The sequence below is a fragment of the Puntigrus tetrazona genome, chromosome 4 (genome assembly GCF_018831695.1).
Source record: "Puntigrus tetrazona isolate hp1 chromosome 4, ASM1883169v1, whole genome shotgun sequence".
NCBI classification, from domain to species: Eukaryota; Metazoa; Chordata; class Actinopteri; order Cypriniformes; family Cyprinidae; genus Puntigrus; species Puntigrus tetrazona.
The window spans coordinates 13,814,517-13,831,957 of record NC_056702.1 but is presented as its reverse complement, the minus strand read 5'-3'; the positions used below and the strand labels follow the sequence as shown (position 1 = coordinate 13,831,957).

Sequence of the window (17,441 nt, the reverse complement as noted above, 5' to 3'; positions counted from 1 at the left end):
CACACATATATATATATATATATATATATATATATATATATATATATATATATATATATATATATATATATATATATATGCAGTAGAACATTTTAGAATTCATAATTCAAGATCATAATTTTATGATGTGTTTTGTCGATAACAATTATAATATAAAATCAATTTGATCTAAAATCTGAAACCTACACGGGCTAACGGTCGTTCCAGCTTTCTGTTTCTAGTTACGTTAACATGTGGTGATTTAATAAAAATGTGTTTAGCTTCTTTGTATTCAGTTTCTTCTTTTATTCAGTTTAAATACACAAATTGCTGAAGCGGGTCAAGAGGCCCGTTATCGTACGGACTACAATACGGTTGACGTCACGGGTTTTCGAGAAGCACGCTCGCGCAGTTATCTATTTTATAACGTTTGCCTTATATCTTATCGGTTGCTGCTCTTAACGTTGACCTAACAGCATCGCAACCTGAAAACGTACCGTTTTTTACGCTGTCAGTATTTAGTTATCTGTAACGAGAGTCGGAGGGTGAATAAAAACCGTCTAAACCGACCGAAGGCGACATGAACTGGGTCGGAGGATCTAGGTTCGTGCTAACCTGCTAACGTTAACAGCTAACTTCATTGAAACCTGACAATAACTGACTTTACGTCGTCACCTGGTTGTAAAATTAACAATTCAAGGAGGTCAAAGCAAAAATGTCAAAATGACTCCATACAAATTTACTCAAGTTTATGTATAATGTCTTAACTAAACAGGAGCAGGTATATGAAAAGCAAAGAAGACGCAACAAAACAGAGAGTACGTACTTTTAACTCTCCAGACCAACTGTTTAAAACCACATTCTTTTTAGTAACTACATATCCTTACTATATTTCAACCATGACTGTATCGTAAATGCAAATATTAACTACAGTTAAATGAATTTAGTTACAGGTGGTTAGGTTTAGTTTTTTTGTGTGTGTTATTTTGTCTTAAACCTGTTTTTGTGATCATCTGTTTCAATCTCGAGGCGTTTTTTCAAAAGCAAAGGATGAAAAGAAAGTCAGATATCGTGGGCTCGCCCAAAGGATACAACCCTGAAAATATGGATCTGCTGACATTATTCATAGTCAACCAGATTGCATCAAAGAAGGAGATAACGGGTAGAATAAAGGAGCACATTTTTAATGTTTTTTTAAGCTTATTTGTAGAGTCATATGTTATCGTTTGTCTTCTAGAAAAACCAAAAACGACTGCTGTGAAAAGAACCAAAAGAGCTTCGAAAGAGCCTTCGGAGTTACCAATGAGCCCTTGTTCTCCTTCAAACCTGGACCTAGTTACCAGTCGACCACAGTACTGGCATGTTTCAAGAAGCTTTGTTATTCCTTCTAGGCTATATTTCATTTTCAGATATTGAGTATTTGTTTCAACAGTATCGATACGCCCGGTTATAAAGTCAGAAGACGTCGTCTCACCGAGGAATTCAAGTTCACGCCGGTAAAGATGAAAACAAATCATTCGTATTTAGTGACCTCTGACACTTGCCGTCAGTATTCTTACGTATACATTTTTATCATGCAAGATTTAATAATCGTTTCCATCAACCTTAGTTGTCTCCTTTGCTTGAATCAAACCTGTCCGATGCCAGCGGCTCAGAAAATCAACCACATCCACTTTCAACATCTTCCGGCTCCTCAGATCCAATCCAAACCAAACCTGCACCGCGCACATCCTCTTCTCTGGAAAAACCCAACGATATGAAGAAAACTCCTCACGTGTGATCATTTATAATCCACGTATAATCCAACTAAATAACCCAAATCGTTACAGTTTGTGTCTCTTTTCAGTTTGTGCCATTCTCTCAACCAACGAAGATGGCTGATCCGTGGCCGGACGAAACTCTCGCGCAAGACGTGCCGCGCGATTTCTCAGCGGCTGGGAATCGGTTCGAGAGCGCGTTACCGAAGTGAGCGCAATGATATGACTATATACCGATGCGATAAGACAGATAAGTCCTCGTAACGCGAAATTATCAAAATTTGTTGCAGACCGGAGAGGGGAGGGCCTTCGGGTGCCTCGGTTTTATATCCGCTCAACCCTTTTGGGAGCACGGAAGAACCGGAGGAGCCGCTGTTCATAGATTTTAAGATTTTAGATTATAAAGGTAATAATATACCTTTCCAGAAACGATATTAGATGTAGATTTGCTTAATTAATCATCTTCCCAGGCCTCCGTGAGCGTTCAGTACTTGAAGGCATTGCATGTTATAGATGTTCTTTATCGTTTTCATTTCTTTCAGTGATCGACTCTTGCGATAGATCGGAAAACGCGGACATTAATGGAAATCTCTCAACACGGGTACAAGCTCGCACACTCTTTGAAGTCTCCACACACACACACAGAGTTTTGGTAGTACGTTTATTATTCACAAATACTAACCCCTCGTGGTTAAACGCAACACAGACAACGTACATATATCGTTTTTTTAGATGCCAACTTTGCTTGCGTTTTGACCTTCGCACCTTTTTCTTGTTCAGGAACCTGTACGCACCGACAGCAGCGCATGTAAGTGTCCAGGCTGTTGTTAGTTACAAAGCATCATTTTAACGGCTAACGTTTTATGACGTTTCGGCAGGTGCTGACCTCTTCGCGCGCGTCGACAAATCTCCAAGGGGAGTTCACCGCAGCTCAGATGACGTAAGGCATGTTTTGTAATTTGAATAATCCTAATCACTGCAGTAATGAAAATGGTTTACGTAATCTCTCCTGGTATACAGTGCGTGAAAAATGAACAAATCTGACATGATGAAAGCGTTTGGCTTTGTTCCTAAAAGTAATTCAGCGCGTGCATTTTTTTACTCCACTCGCTGAAAAGAATATTACATTTATCTTTATTTCACTTTAAAATGGCTGGGCTGTACGATTATGACAAAAAACATCATAATTGTCGATTGCTATTATCGCAGTTCATACTGAATGGTGCTTGTACCATAGTTTGAAGCAAGTGCACGCTATATTTTTACTTAAACTAAAACCACTCTAACTGAAAAACTTGCTTTTCTATAGTATTAAGCCTCAAATGATATGATTGATTTGTTCTTTAAATATAAAAAACTATATTATATTGTTATACTAAAACTAAAGTTAAGATGGCCTGTAAAAAAATTGGACTTTGCCACTTTGAACGATTACATTACATTACATATATATATATATATATATATATATATATATATAAATGTAATATAAATGATAAGCACTGTTGCTTATCGCTGGACAGTTTAACAGAAATGCCTTCGCAGACTCCGTCCTGCAAAGAGAAGGCGCAATCTAACTGTGATGGTCGAAGTGAGGTGAAATCTAGAGTTTGAGACGGTCTGAAACAAGTCAACTGTGGATGAAAACATTAGGAAAATCTGCTTGTTTTTCTCATCTGCAGACAGAAGCACAGAGGCGTGACGGGACTCCCCCGGTAACCCTGGAAACAGGGACGCAAACAAGAGCTTTTTCTTACCGAGACGTCTCAGTTCAGTGCTCGCTTATCCATCACAGAAACTCCGAGCCCGTGCCGGGCGCCCATCGGAAAACCGGCGCCTTTTCCACAAGATGGCAGCATTCTAATTTCAATCAGTTTCTTAATCCAGCTACGCACACCTCTCGAAAAACAGGGCACAAAAGAACAGGAAACGTGGCCCCCGGGGAATCGGCAAAAAAACAGCGGCCGCAGAGACATGCAGGATCACAAACGGGCTTCTCCTTCCGCAAACTTCATAGTCAGAAGAGCTTGAAAAGAGATCTGACGTCAGCTTCGAGACGTCCTTTCTGCAGAGCCTCAGGTAGACATGACTAACCCATTGTGAAGTCTTACGGAACACGTTTTTTTCCAAATGTTTCTGATCAACGTGGATCTTCTTAAAGGAACACTTCGCCAAAAAATAAACATTGTTTTTTTTTTTTTCCCCTCCATTCCTTCGTGCCTCACAAAACTTGTATTTGCTGTTCTTCTCGACATAAATAGGACAACAAAGCTTGATATAAATTTGTGGATACAACTGAAAGTGTACACTATTCAAGATTATTTTTACATTTGATTTTTTGTTTGATTACTATATGAGAAAAATTGTTGTCACTAACATCAAACCATGCTTCGGTGCAACTTGATACGGCAAGGGTCCAATAACGTTTTAGTATTTTTGAAAGAAATGAATACTTTTTAATCAAAACGAATCAAAAGTTAAAGTAAAGACGTTTAGAATAATTTACTTAATATTCCTCAAAGAATCCCGTAAATGTTAATGTTAATAAAAATGTTAATATTAAAATGTTAATAATAACAATGCATGCTTCTTGAGAACCATATTAGAATGATTTCTGAAGCATCTTTACAGTTTCTATTAAGAAAAAAATGCATTGTGAAATATATTAAAATAGAAAACGTAAAATTGCAATAATATTTTACAGTATTACTGCGTTACATTATTTTTGATATAACGAATGCAAGCCTTCGTGAGCGTTAGTTATTTCTTTCAAAAACGTGACAACAATAATTTTCTTAGAATGTATTATGGATGATTTCACACGACACCGATTTAAAATCTGAAATAGTATGTTTATATCCTTTGTTTTACTCCAGAACAGAAAAAAGATGGAAAGCAGGAGGAAAATAAACGCGTGACTACCCTCAGTTAGGAAATGCGGCGCGAAAACCCTGTCAAGGACGTCAGGCGTGCAGGAAGATTTGCGAACGAGACGAAGAACTTCACAGCAGAGAAAGGTGTGAACCGAGTTTCAGGAGAAGCGCAAAAAACAAACCAAAACAAAGAACTTCAAGATGTTGCTCATAAACCTTTTGATCGTAAACCATAAACCAGTTGATCGTTAACCTGAGTTCACATTTGATGAAAAACAATACCGTACGTTATATATCTTTATTATTATCTCCAAGTACATATTCAAGTTTTCGTAGAATATAAATCTAGCAAAACATTTACAGCAACGGTAGTCAAATACTGTACAACACAACATTTGTCCTCACTAGTGTCCATCTACGGTATAAACGCCGCTTTTTGTTTCACATACAAAAACAAACAAACAAAATAAATACACCCATACATTTAAAAACGGATGTGTTCGTTGGTAATAACACAAATGGCCGTCCGCGTTGGAGCACGTCCCAAGTACAATCTAAAAGTCAAACACATCTGATACACATGAAACTGCTCAATAAAACTTCGAAATTATATCATACATGTCGACCGAAGCTCGTTTTCTTGAGTAATGCCTTTATTCGGACTCTAGCTGAAGCAATGTGTTTTACGTTATAGATTCAATTGGTGGCTTAAAGGAATGGTTCATCAACTATCTCTTTTTTTGGAGATCGTCTTTCCCCTGGTTACCGCACGCTTTTATTACATATAAAAGGGCAGCTTGAGCATTCTTCACAACCTCTCCTTTTACGTTTTAAAAATACGTTTTGGAACCAACTGATCGTGGGTAAACGAGGACCAAGGTCCGTTTCCGTCTGTGGGTGAACCATTCCTATTAAAGTCTAAACTGATATATTGCCGAACACCACGCCAATTTAATTTGTGCTTCTCTCAACCAAATTAAATTTTATCCGATGGAATATCAAATTACGCGTAATCATGTATCTAAACGAAACGCACAATACACGAGACATGATGTGCACGATTATCACTGGACAGAGTGAAACCCTTTAAACGGGAACTTGAGTCAACGTTATTGGTTGTTTTCACAAGAGCCATCATGGTTTCGATAAAGCTACAACCACAACATAGAGACTTTCAAGGCTTGGCGCACCTTGACGTGTATTTCTCTATTCGTATACTTACAAAGCAGCACAACAGAATATCGGATAATACAATGTACTTGTCAAAACGGTTATCCCACACTGTTTCATGGACAAGACCAATGCGGTGACGTTTGTACACTAGGCTATAAGGAAGACAAATCAAAATGACGATGAAAAAAAACGTGTAAACATTTAAATTACGTTTAAAAAGCAAATATTAAAGATTTTGGTAACAGTTTAGTAAAGGAACGGTTCTCACTGTCAACTAGTCGCTTATTAGCATGCCTATTATTAACATATCGTCTGTTTATTTAGTACTTATAAAGCACATATTATACATGACCATATTGTGCATATAATACCTAATGACTACCTTACTATTAAAAAGCAGCAAATTAGGAGTATTCGACAAAAGCTGCAGATAATCGTTGGTTCGTAGCGAAAATCGGACCTTGAAATAAAGTGTGACCAAAACTTTAAAATGAATTAGTCTTAAAAACAACAATAATGATGTAAACCGTCAAAAGTAAAAATTGTGAAGTATTTTTAAGGCCACACTACACTATCACAGGGAAACGCAGAAAGCTACATATGACGTTTCGTGTCGATAATCTTTAATCCTACAAACATGAAGGGTCAAATTACAAAATAAACTACTGTACTTCAAAAACTAGACAGTGATTGTACATTACAAACAAGCAATGGGATTTGCTACACGTTTTCAAAGCCTTGGAGATTTTACCGAGCAGGCGAGAGGGACGTGAAAATGCTATTTATTCGCTTGTGTTTGATTATTGTTCATATTTCAGGAGTTACTACACTTCAATCACTTGGTGGGGATTATTTGTAGACAAAAATTAGACACATGGCAAAAGCGTGCAAAACTAATATTGGCAATGGGTTGCAATTTGAAATATAAAGAAAAATTGATTCGTTGGATATTTTTGATCTGCATAATTCCATTAATGATTCTGTGAAAAATACTACTAAACGATGAGTAGGCGCGTCCAAACTTTTGACCGATAGTGTAGCTTGTATATATATTTCTTTGTAAGTGTCAAATATAAAATTTGCATTGAGTTCGCACTTAGACATTACATTAAGAAACCAAAAATATCCTTCTGCATATATATATTATTGAACTTACAGCTAACATCTCATTTTACATAAATAAGCAGAGGATATTCATCTGACAGTGGAGAAACGAGCCAGTAGATCTGCATGTACTGTGACGCAAAAACATACTGACGATATATTATAAAAGCTGACTTGGCACTGCGTGTTTGTTTGTGTGTGCTCTACAACCCTGTTCTTTCCGTCGCGATGAAGAGAGGCTCAACCTGTCCGATACGGTGGGCGGATCTGACGTCAGGGTTGAACGCCGCTCAATCGATACATTTTCATCCACGTTTAACCAACCCAGAGGTTTCGCACGAGTTATTCGACATCCGACGCGTCGTTGTCTGATAGGTGGTAGTTTGACCCTTTAACCCGGATGTATTCCACTTGCCGATCCTCATCAGAATCCGAGATCCCGCATGAGCAGAGCCGGTTTTCAAACAAGGACTCGATTTCTTCCAGCCGCCTTCCTTTAGTCTCGGGCAGGCAGCCATAAATGCAGAAGAAACCAGTTAGGGCTAAACTGGAATACAGGAAAAACACACCTGGAAAACGACAAAGAGATATAGTCGATAAATGGGTGTATTTAACAACAAACCCCTATATTATCAGTGGCCTCAACACTAGCTTCTAGCATTATCCAATGACGTGATTGGCTTAGATGATGTCATACGCTAAAAAGTTGTAAAAGTTGGTTTGGGTGCAACGCGAGTTATTATTTTTCAGTGATGAGCTGAATAATAATAGCAAATTAGGGAAAGTGTATTTAGAATATTAATTTGCAAAGGGAGTTGTTAACTTCCAGTAGGAAAATAATACTGAGTCATAGACATAATTAGTTCTACAATGCCTTTATGCGCAGTATACTCTTGATGTCGAGAGATCAAATACCATATTGATGCCGACAAAAAGGTCATGTTCATGACTGCTGTCGTTCCACTAATTAGAGCATTACCGTAGTAAGTCAGGTACTGGGCCATATGGAGGAACGTTAGAGACACCAGCACATTAAAGGTCCAGTTTACTCCAGCCGAACAAGCATTGCCTGTGCTTCTGGCCCAAAGAGGGTAGATTTCAGAATTAACTGTCCATGGCATTGGTCCCATTCCTGTCAAGAGGCGAAAGCGTTTTAAATTACCGCAATGCAATGTCACAATGAATACATGGCTGATATAATTCACTCAGGGCAACCTCTGGTTGTGTCTTGCTGAATGGCACAGTGGTGATGGATTGTATGGATAATCACAAACAGATATCATCTTACCCGGGGCAAAAAATGCGAGATAGAACACCAGTCCCAGGAGCACAACCCATGAATAAGATGTTGGGCAAAAATTATAAGCCCATATACCACTATCTGGCACACGTGTGGAGTTGGAACACCTGTTAGAGTCGAAACAAACACAATGAATTTTACAAGGTAATTGAATAAATACAGTATTTAAGCGTCACTATTAACAAACTAAAATGTGTTCGAAAATATAAAATACAAGTATTGAAACACCACGTTTTGAAGGACATGACAATACATTTGAGATTTTACGTATCGGATAACTTATATGGTTTAACGTAGAATAAATAAAAACATATTATGCCCAAATTTACACAGAACAAATCAAGTGCTTGCGCATACAGAGACTCTGTTTCAGTGGTGACTCACTTGCCCCACGCTGCTCTCTCAGTGGAGGCCGGATTGACGGGCACACAGGAGGAGGCAAACACAGCAGTGCTGTTTTCCTGATAACAGTAACCACAGCTAGGGTCTAACATACAGGGCTCGCATGACCTGAAACACAAAGTAATGTAAGAGCAAAACAAACGACTCAAAAAATAAAACTCAACCAACAGACACTGAATTCTTATCTGAATTCAACACAAATCAAAATACACACTTCTAGAGCTCCTTTTAGGCATGACTCATCAGTGAGCATTGTTCTAAACAAACAAGCCAAAAAAGTTAATTGCATTCGTAATCTTCCATCAAAACATAAGAATTTCCTCCACAATCTGGAACAACTTACATGTGCCTCATGGTGTCATGCACAGCATGTACAGCCAACTGGAAGCCATTTCGGAGGGTTCTGGGAGTGTCCCTCCAGTTCCTCCTTGCGCAAAGTAGCAGATACTCATCGTACTACTTGGCCGTTTCCCTATTATATGGCCCTGTCCAGCTCTCCTCGTGCTCTCCTCAGATTTATCTCCTTCAGTATGCAGGGAGTCTCACTGAACTTCCTCACGATGGCATGTATGGACGTGCCATCTCGGGAGGACCTGGACTCCGCAACCTGATTGGGTTGCAGGCAGCGGCTCATGGCGCAAGTAACACTCAGGAAAGAAAAGAAGAGAGCGCTGTCTGTGGCCACCACCTGCAAGCCGTTACCTTTTTGAGGGTCGTCTTCAGGTGTTGCCAACTGCTTTCGGTTGAAAGTAGCTAAAACTGGTAGTTAAATGTCACTAGATGACATCATAAAGGCAAATTCACTGACCTACATAAAGATGAATACAGTTCAGTGGGCAGATGAGAACTTCGAAAAGGTCTGCCAAAGAAATCGTCCCTAAATCTTTGAATAAAATTCCATTCAGAAAGGGATCATCTCTATGCTATAATCGAGTGGCTCCCAATCCCAGTCCTCCCGCTCTACATATCATGCATGCATTTTCTAGTTAATACACCTGATTCAGATAAACCAGCTTGTTAGGAGTGAGCAACGTGCATTAACTTGACATGCTCTCTACACAGTCCCCCCTAGTAAGGGGAATCCGTCTTTCGCACATACAGACCAAACTTACTAGAGAAGTGTGAAGTGCGACATGATAATTTCTCTACATCTCACACACTTTAATGCACTTTGTACGGAACACATACACTCGTTTCGAACTAGAATCATGGAATATCCGGTGACGTCCACTTTGCAGGTCACTTGCAGTCAAATAAAACATACGAAATATGCAGAGCAGGGAGGAACGCTGCCCTATTCCCTTCAAAACGTTTACCCTTCCGTATTGAGAGCATGAATGACTATGCATGTTTATGAAGGATCCCATTAACATGCACGTCAACATGTATTTCTTATTCATCTTTAGAAGTCTCGGTCAATGGGTGTTGCACAGCGGTTACAGTGAGTCCATTAAACACTGTATTCCGTTATGTAAGAATGTTGAAAGGGCTTTCGAGACAGTCTATGCACAAATTGGTTTGCTGCTGTGACGACAGCGCAGTCATTACGCATCCATTAGCAGGAAAGTAAACATGCTTTGTTTCGGCGATCTGTGTACGGTGAATTGGATGACAGCGTAAGAGTAAATTAGGACGGAGAGAGAGGCCGCGCTCTTTCTGACTGGGAGGAGGGCGTCATTGTTATGAGGTTACACACTTCAGACTCTCTATTAGTGTGACATTAAGGAACAGCGAGCAGCTTGGACCCGCTAACACAAGCAGTTATTGCTGCAACGTACACACCAACCGAACCAAACATTAAAATTGATTTTCACTCAGGTTGGAGACCAATAAGCTGTCTGTTGACTAAAGCAAGAAGAATTAGAAAGGGTCTGATTTCACAATTAGAGTGCTGGCAATGACACTTCACTGGAATCAACGGCTAGCCTTTTTACTTCCCTGGTATTCATATAGTGCATACGTACAAATTGAATTCAACAGTGTCTCTATAACCTCTGAGTGTCCATGTGCATCTCCCAGCCTTGATATTTAGTTTATTCCAGTATGAATCCCCCAGATCTCTACAGCAGAGGTCGTGAAACTTTTTCACGTTAAAGGCTTGTTCACACCAAGCACGATAACTTAAGATAATGATAAAAACTATATTTGCGTCCGCACCAGTGAGCAATATCGTCCGTTTAATCTCAGCTCGTGCATGTCTGCCGCTTTGAATTCTCGAGCTCCTGAGAACTGTGATTGGCTGTCAGCGTTTGTATCATTCATCCGCTGGAAAGAATCGTTCTGAAAACGATCCCTTGTTCTTTTGGTCAACCAACCTCCGCAGAAAAGCAATGCTGGCAATCAGCTGGCTGACAGAGGAAGTCTTGTATATTTAGGAACTCTTAGGTGCTCTGGGGGACTGTCTGTTCAGTCACTTTTGATACGTGTTAAATTACAATACACCAGATAACAAGACAGCTGTCACTATATGGTGACCGAGTGTACTATATCTTATGTAGTGTACTCATGAATTATTTATATTGCCATTGGCGAGAAGCTGCCCATTAAATCACACTCACAGATGTGTTGTGCAGCTGGAGTTGGGTGTCGCGGGGTCCGTCAGATGTAGCGTAACAGGGGGAGAATGCTGGGCTGACAGGAGGAAGCCAACAGATAGGATGCACAGACTCAAAACAGTACCTGTTCAGAAAAATCCACACAGAAAAAAACCCAACATTTGGCATGTCTCAAAATGTTCAGAACAGCATTTCAAATAACAAGCATTGGAAACTGTGTGTAGTGTGCTAGCTGTCGTGCAGGGAAGTTACAACAAGGACTATATTTGTCTAACAAGTTCAATCAAAAAGCAACGGGAATACATTTGGTGCACAAAGAAAAAGAACTTTATTCAAGAATCCGCCTCCTCTGTGTCTCTCCGTGTCACCGTAGCGTCATTTTGGAGAATATGGCACTACGGTGATGCACAGAGAGAGACACAAAGGAGACATTGTTGAATAAAGTCGTTATTTTTTATTATAATTATCATTGTCACTTCATAAAGTACAGATTGAACCCCATATGGACTGTTTCGGTGAATTCTTTCGTGCTTTTCTGAGCCTTGACAGTGTTCATCACTCTGCAGTCAATGGGACAGTCAAAAGCCTCTCGGTTTTCATCGAAAAATCTTATCGTCCTGGAATGTATTCCGCTACTTCAAGTATGTCAAATTCTTACCAAAGATGCTTCCCAGCGTAAGTCTGCGTCTGCCCACCCTTTCAACCAACCAAACGCCCAGCAGAGTAAACAGGAAATTTGTGAATGCTGTTACAGTCACTAGCCAGATGGCCAACTTGTCATCACGAACTCCAGACATCTGCAAAATGGTGGCGCTGTAGTACCTATGAACAGAGTGCAAAAAAAAATATATGTCTTTTCAATACCTGTCAGGTTACTTTTTATGGCTAGATTCCATTCTGACTGAAACGATTACAACCACATTGCATTCTTGGTGTTATCAGAGCATGTTAGCATGCATTTTCGGACATAGCCAGACACTTTAGCTTCTGCTTCATCTCTGACCGAGCCAGCCAATCAGTGCCACTTCGCCCACATGTCATCCAATGAGATTACGGCCTTGCAACTCATCCACCGACTGATGCCATCTCAACCTTTTCAATTAAAACGGCCTCCTTTTTGCATCAAGCATACTTTAAACTAATTGCCTCATCGTGATTTACGGGGGCTTTGAAAGCATCAAAGAATCATTTTCAGTCGGCTTTGAGCGGAGGTCAAAATGACTATTTTCTTTGTTCGCTCGAGCTATTAATCCTAAATCAGCAGCAGTTGTGCTTTAAACCTTCTTTACTATTAAAGCATAATATACTGTCATTCTATACATTAATTAAGCACGTACTCAGAAACGCAGACTCACGCTCGCCTGTGACATCAGCACTTGAATGCCACATAATGGATGTGAGGTTAAGTGAGAGAGCGACACTCGAACAAAAGTGTTTTTCTCCGCACAAAGGAGTGAAGCGGGAAAACATTCATTAACCCAAAGTAAAATGCCATCTTCCTGCTCTCTCTCTCTCTCACACACACACACACACACACATTCATAAGGGATTTGCATTATTATATGCCGCCATAGTCTTGCATGCCGGCTTATACAGAATTAACTCATCCAAGGATTAAAATTCTTTCACTTACTCTCACCTTCACGTCATTCCAAACTTAGGCTCTTTCAGAATTTCCACCGTGCTCTTTTCCACACAAAACAAATTGAATGCTGACCAGTGGACTGGTCAAGTGAAAAAAAGGTTTATTTGAAAACGTTCAGCTTCTGACGTGATTTCCATGTGCGCATATGATGAACGTTTTACTATTCCAAATATACAGAGATAACAAATTATCTTGCTGTGTTTACATCCACCTATATTTATGCACATTTTGAATGTATATATATGATGATGCAAAATATGATGCAAAATGATGATGCAGCGGGTGGAAATTTTCAAATTAAGGGGCGGTGATATTATAATGATATCCCTTTCAGTGTCACCAGGGGAGAGAAATCAGACTCTAGGGCTGAGGACGTGATTATAGCACTTAAATCTTGAAAAAATGGACTTACCCGAAAACCACCTCATGCGAGCGCAAAAAAACGTTTTTGCGATATATGGGTGTTTTTGCGGAATGTGTTTTCAATAGGCGTATTTTCAATCCATAATTTTAATATGTGCAATTTAAAGGCTAATAGAAAAGCAGCCTTGGAAATCGGTGCCTTATTCGCAAATGTTTTATGCAATATTCGATTTTTAACACAACTGTAAGTTAAATTTACATCTTTGGATAGGAAACATAGCTAAATTTTAATTATTTCAGCTAGCATTTAAAATAACCAATAAAAAGTAGATTAACCATTCTGCTGTACACAAAACTCAAACTAAAAATCATAAAATATTAAGTACACAGTCTAGTCTTGAACTGACTGGATTGAGGCTAACGCATTTTTCACTTTGAATTTGGTACACAAATAATAATAATGGATAAATGCTTCTGGAGCCATCTTGATTCAGTACATCATGCCTGGATTTATTTCAGACATCTGGACAACTTTAATTGTTACCTGATACAAGTAATGCAGGAGTGCATGCTACGTACGACAAAACCAATACACTAGATGCAGATGAATTCCACAAAAATCGTGTGGGTGTTCAGTAGAAGTAATCTCAGTGGAAAGTCTGGAGGTCCAGTGTTACTTCTTCTATTACTGAAGAGAATTTAACAAAGGATACAGAGATTCTGTGATAATAAAAAAACAGAAAAGAAACAATGCTTTCAATCTACCCGCTGAGACGCTCTCTCAGTGTGTAGAAAGTACATGCTCTGCTTAGAAAGTGCTGATAAGAAGAGCTGCTGTGAAATCACACATTTGTGGTCTCTATTGTTTGGTCTACTGTGTCAGTTTTAAACTAGAAACAATGTTTAATTAGGCAGAGCTCCAGGACAGACGGTGTCTGTGTTTGAGTTCAACAAAGAGACTTAAAAACCTCCGGATTTGCAGTGGTTTCCTAAAGGATTGGTTACTATACATTGCTTTTTATGTTCTGTGACAGCTGAAATCTGGCATGTAAAGTGTGAATAAGTGAATGAGTACTATACCCAACAAACCATATCTGCCATAACCAACTATGGTAAAAGAAAATGTAAGTAGCATTTGGTTTAGTGGCATATTTATTAGCGTGACTCCCGAAAAAGGTGGTACGGTCATCTTGTTTAAGCTGGTCTTCCAGTTTGGATAAGTTGACGACTCAAACCTCTACAAAACCAGCAAAACAGACCAGCCTGCAAGTTCTAGCGCTGGTCAGTAACTGTATGATTACATGTAATCTGGATAACGTAATCAGAAGGTGTCCATAATACCTAGTAAGTACTTAGTAATAACCATTGTATTTACATAAAACAAAAATGTACTTATCATGTAACCAACGATAGGCTTGAAACGGACATACTGTCACATATGTGTCGCAGACGTTATAGAAAGTAATTATAATGATAAGCACACAGACATAAGCTACTTAAAATAAAGTGTAACAAGACTGTACTTAAGTGTACTTCACATGTATCTGTACTGTACACCTTGTTTAGCCGCACCTTAGTTTGATTCAACATATTAGTACACAGATTGAATACCTTTCTAATTACATTAAAATTACAGAACGTTACACAGGCATAAGCTACTTAAAATAAAATGTATTATGATTGTACTTAAGTGTAAGTAGCTATGTAACAGGAGCTGTTAAAGATGTAACTTAGTTACATGATAAGTACATTTTATTTCGTGTAAGTACAATGGCTACTACTAAGTTCCTAATTAGGTGTTATGACACCTTAAATTATTAAATTATGACACCAAAGGAATTAAAATGCTTATGATTAGATAACGGTTACTTTTTATGGATGACATAATTACAAGTGGTTCACACAGTGGCAGTAAACTTCTAATTTATTGCTTCTTAGTAATTGGACTCATGCACGGTATACTATATAGGACTTCCAGATAAAGATAAGTCAGCTCGAAATCTTCCGGTGAAACTCATTTTTTATGTATGCTATATATAGGTAGAGACTCTCACAGAAACATCTACTGCCTCGTTCTTATCAGAAACTGAGAACCAAATAATTGCAACACTGTAAATAATGATAGCGGAATTAACATACAGTTTCCTGTTTTTTAATCCCAGGAAAGTACCCACATAAGTAAATGTACATTTTGGTAACACTATATTTATGCTTACCTCTATTAATTGCGTATTAGCATGCGTATTACTAGAATATTAGCCATTTATTATTTATAAATCCTTTGCTGTCAGTTGTTGCATTATTGAGACATTTGAGCGTTTAACCAATTTTTGCCAGCTAATAGAAATTTAAAGGGACTTAATTCCCACTTTCACGAAAACCGGACTACCGTTGAGCTTTTTTTTTATGACTTTCACACATCCATTGTGTGTGCCTGCGGACCCAGCTCTCTGTATCGTGTTTGCCTAGTTCTCTATTCACAGTATTCCCTTGTGTGTATGTGTTTAAAAGAGCCCGGTCTTGATCCTTAAAAGCCATTCTAGCTCCATTCCAGTTAATGAAAATTGGAAGCCTTTGGTTGCCCTCATCAAGGGTCTTCTGAGGGAAACAAAAAACAAAAAAACTCATTCCCTAATTGTCTCTTCTATTGGCCACAAACACGCTGGATAAAAGCCCTGATAAAAGAAGAAACAAAGGGCACAGTGGTTCAATGGTACAGAAAGATGAGCTATTGTTTGTGGTAAAAGTGGTGTCAAAGGTCAGGAAATGAGAAGAATAAAGCCTAAGCTGCTGATGAGTGTTCGCTACAGGGTTAGATAGTAGATGTGTCTTATTCTTTGCACACCGTAGTAATTGCTTTCTTTCCCTGTTTCATAGTACAGCAATTCTGGCAGTGGGTCAGTGACCCCTGTTGATTTCTTCAGATAATCTCAGCTGCGGTTCTACAGCCGATCTAACACCATCTTCTGCTATTAACGTCGGTATTAATCAATGCAAGATGAAGACACCAAATCTTTCCACTGCAATTAAGCAAAGGGTCCCAAAAAAGACTTTTGGCTCTGCCTAGTTGGTTTACCTACTATAAAAACATCGATCATTTTAACAAGAACATTCCATCACCACCCGCTAAATTAGCATCTGTCTATTTTCTCAACCAAAATAGAAACACATTTGACTTTTGTAAGCTTACGTAAGCTGGATTGTTGATGCCGACAGTTAAAAGATTCTCAGTGAAGCTGAAAAATAGAAAAACAAGACAGATCGACCTTCAGAATTACGCAAGCGTTAACGTGGTCACGGCTCAGAGTTATCTCCAGCGCTGTTAACCTTCCTACAAACGCCTCGGCACACAAATCAACACGATTGAAAGATTTCGTTAAACACCAAATGGCAAAAGCCGTGGACTCGTGCCAAGGCGTGAGATGGATCCTCTGAAAATAGAAACTGTTTGAGGAGCACTCGGACGTAACCCCGCATGGCAAATTCACTCCAGACTTCTCGATGTGAGTCGAGGAAGATTTCAGATGGCGAGCGAGGGACGGGGGTGAGGGCTCTGATGGGGGTAGAAGAGGTAATTGCTGAGTGTTTGGATGAGGTAAAGACCGGTGTGTTTCGACGTCTAGACTGGATCTCACTTGAAAGGGCCATGTCAAGTGGATTCACAATTGTTTGATCTTTTGAGAAAGATCTTGACTCGCTAGGAATACCTACGGTCACTCAAGAGTTCTCTTTGCAGATCCGAGACTCGGCTGGAACATGGACATCTTTCTGATGTTATAAAGACGTGGATGAAACATCATACTAAATACTCTGAAAGTGACTCAGTTTTGACTCATCTCATCTTTTTGTTAATCAACATACAAGTCTGATTTCTGATTAATGACTCTTATGAGCCACTTCTTTTCATTTTTACACGTATTCATTTAGCAGATGTTTGTACCCAAAGGGACTTTTATATTTTGCAGTGCATCTCAGACGCTTGAAAAACCTTTTTAGTTTCTGAATTAATCTTTACTCGCCTACTGAACCAAATATCATTATTGTCACCGTGTCTGCCTCAGTGAACCCGAAAACCGATTATGATGATCATTTTATTTTATTCTAAAAGGCGCATTAAACCTAAATCAGTCTTCGGTGGAATTTTAAGGAATATTCATCACTAAGAGGTTTCGTTAAAAAAAGGTAAATCGTTAAATGTCAAAAAATCTAAAACAAAATTGAATGCCTCAGTAAATAATAATTCAACACGTAAACGCCTAATGTAGCTAAAATGTTATATTGCGCAATATG

At 38.9% G+C, this 17,441-nt stretch overlaps 2 protein-coding genes across 4 annotated transcripts in view; one reads left to right on the top strand and one right to left on the bottom strand.

Moving 5' to 3' along the window:
• Positions 1-106: 106 nt before the first annotated feature.
• LOC122343280 lies at positions 107-16,384 on the top strand. Of its 3 annotated transcripts, XR_006250741.1 has the most exons (12): positions 107-1,141; positions 1,217-1,331; positions 1,412-1,475; positions 1,589-1,753; positions 1,826-1,944; positions 2,027-2,142; positions 2,279-2,337; positions 2,517-2,544; positions 2,615-2,676; positions 3,419-3,815; positions 4,613-4,753; positions 16,029-16,384. XR_006250741.1 is itself a non-coding variant. In XM_043237662.1 (11 exons), the coding sequence occupies exons 1-11, from the start codon at positions 1,030-1,032 to the stop codon at positions 4,644-4,646; spliced, it is 1,266 nt and encodes a 421-aa protein (XP_043093597.1). In that variant the 5' UTR covers positions 107-1,029; the 3' UTR covers positions 4,647-4,767. The 3 variants fall into 3 exon arrangements, 2 of the variants coding, with proteins under 2 accessions (XP_043093597.1, XP_043093596.1); XM_043237662.1 differs by lacking the exon at positions 16,029-16,384 and having other exon boundaries at positions 4,618-4,767; XM_043237661.1 differs by lacking the exon at positions 16,029-16,384 and having other exon boundaries at positions 4,613-4,767.
• The window catches only part of LOC122343279 (proton myo-inositol cotransporter-like), a 37,421-nt gene continuing 24,873 nt past the window's right edge, over positions 4,894-17,441 (bottom strand). The window contains exons 5-10 of the mRNA XM_043237658.1: positions 11,802-11,965; positions 11,147-11,267; positions 8,571-8,696; positions 8,175-8,293; positions 7,866-8,018; positions 4,894-7,455 (exon numbers count right to left, since the gene is read on the bottom strand). Coding sequence (XP_043093593.1) covers positions 7,229-7,455; positions 7,866-8,018; positions 8,175-8,293; positions 8,571-8,696; positions 11,147-11,267; positions 11,802-11,965 — 910 coding nt within the window. The 3' untranslated portion in view covers positions 4,894-7,228. The remainder of the gene's footprint in view (positions 7,456-7,865; positions 8,019-8,174; positions 8,294-8,570; positions 8,697-11,146; positions 11,268-11,801; positions 11,966-17,441) is intronic.

What these genes read in the sequence shown, in the direction of transcription:
- LOC122343280 (XM_043237661.1), top strand. Translation starts at nt 1,030, where the DNA reads ATGAAAAGAAAGTCAGATATCGTGGGCTCGCCCAAAGGATACAACCCT. An exon ending in AGGAATTCAAGTTCACGCCG is followed by an intron (nt 1,476 to 1,588) that starts GTAAAGATGAAA and finishes CATCAACCTTAG; the next exon opens with TTGTCTCCTTTGCTTGAATC. An exon ending in TTCACCGCAGCTCAGATGAC is followed by an intron (nt 2,677 to 3,418) that starts GTAAGGCATGTT and finishes TCTCATCTGCAG; the next exon opens with ACAGAAGCACAGAGGCGTGA.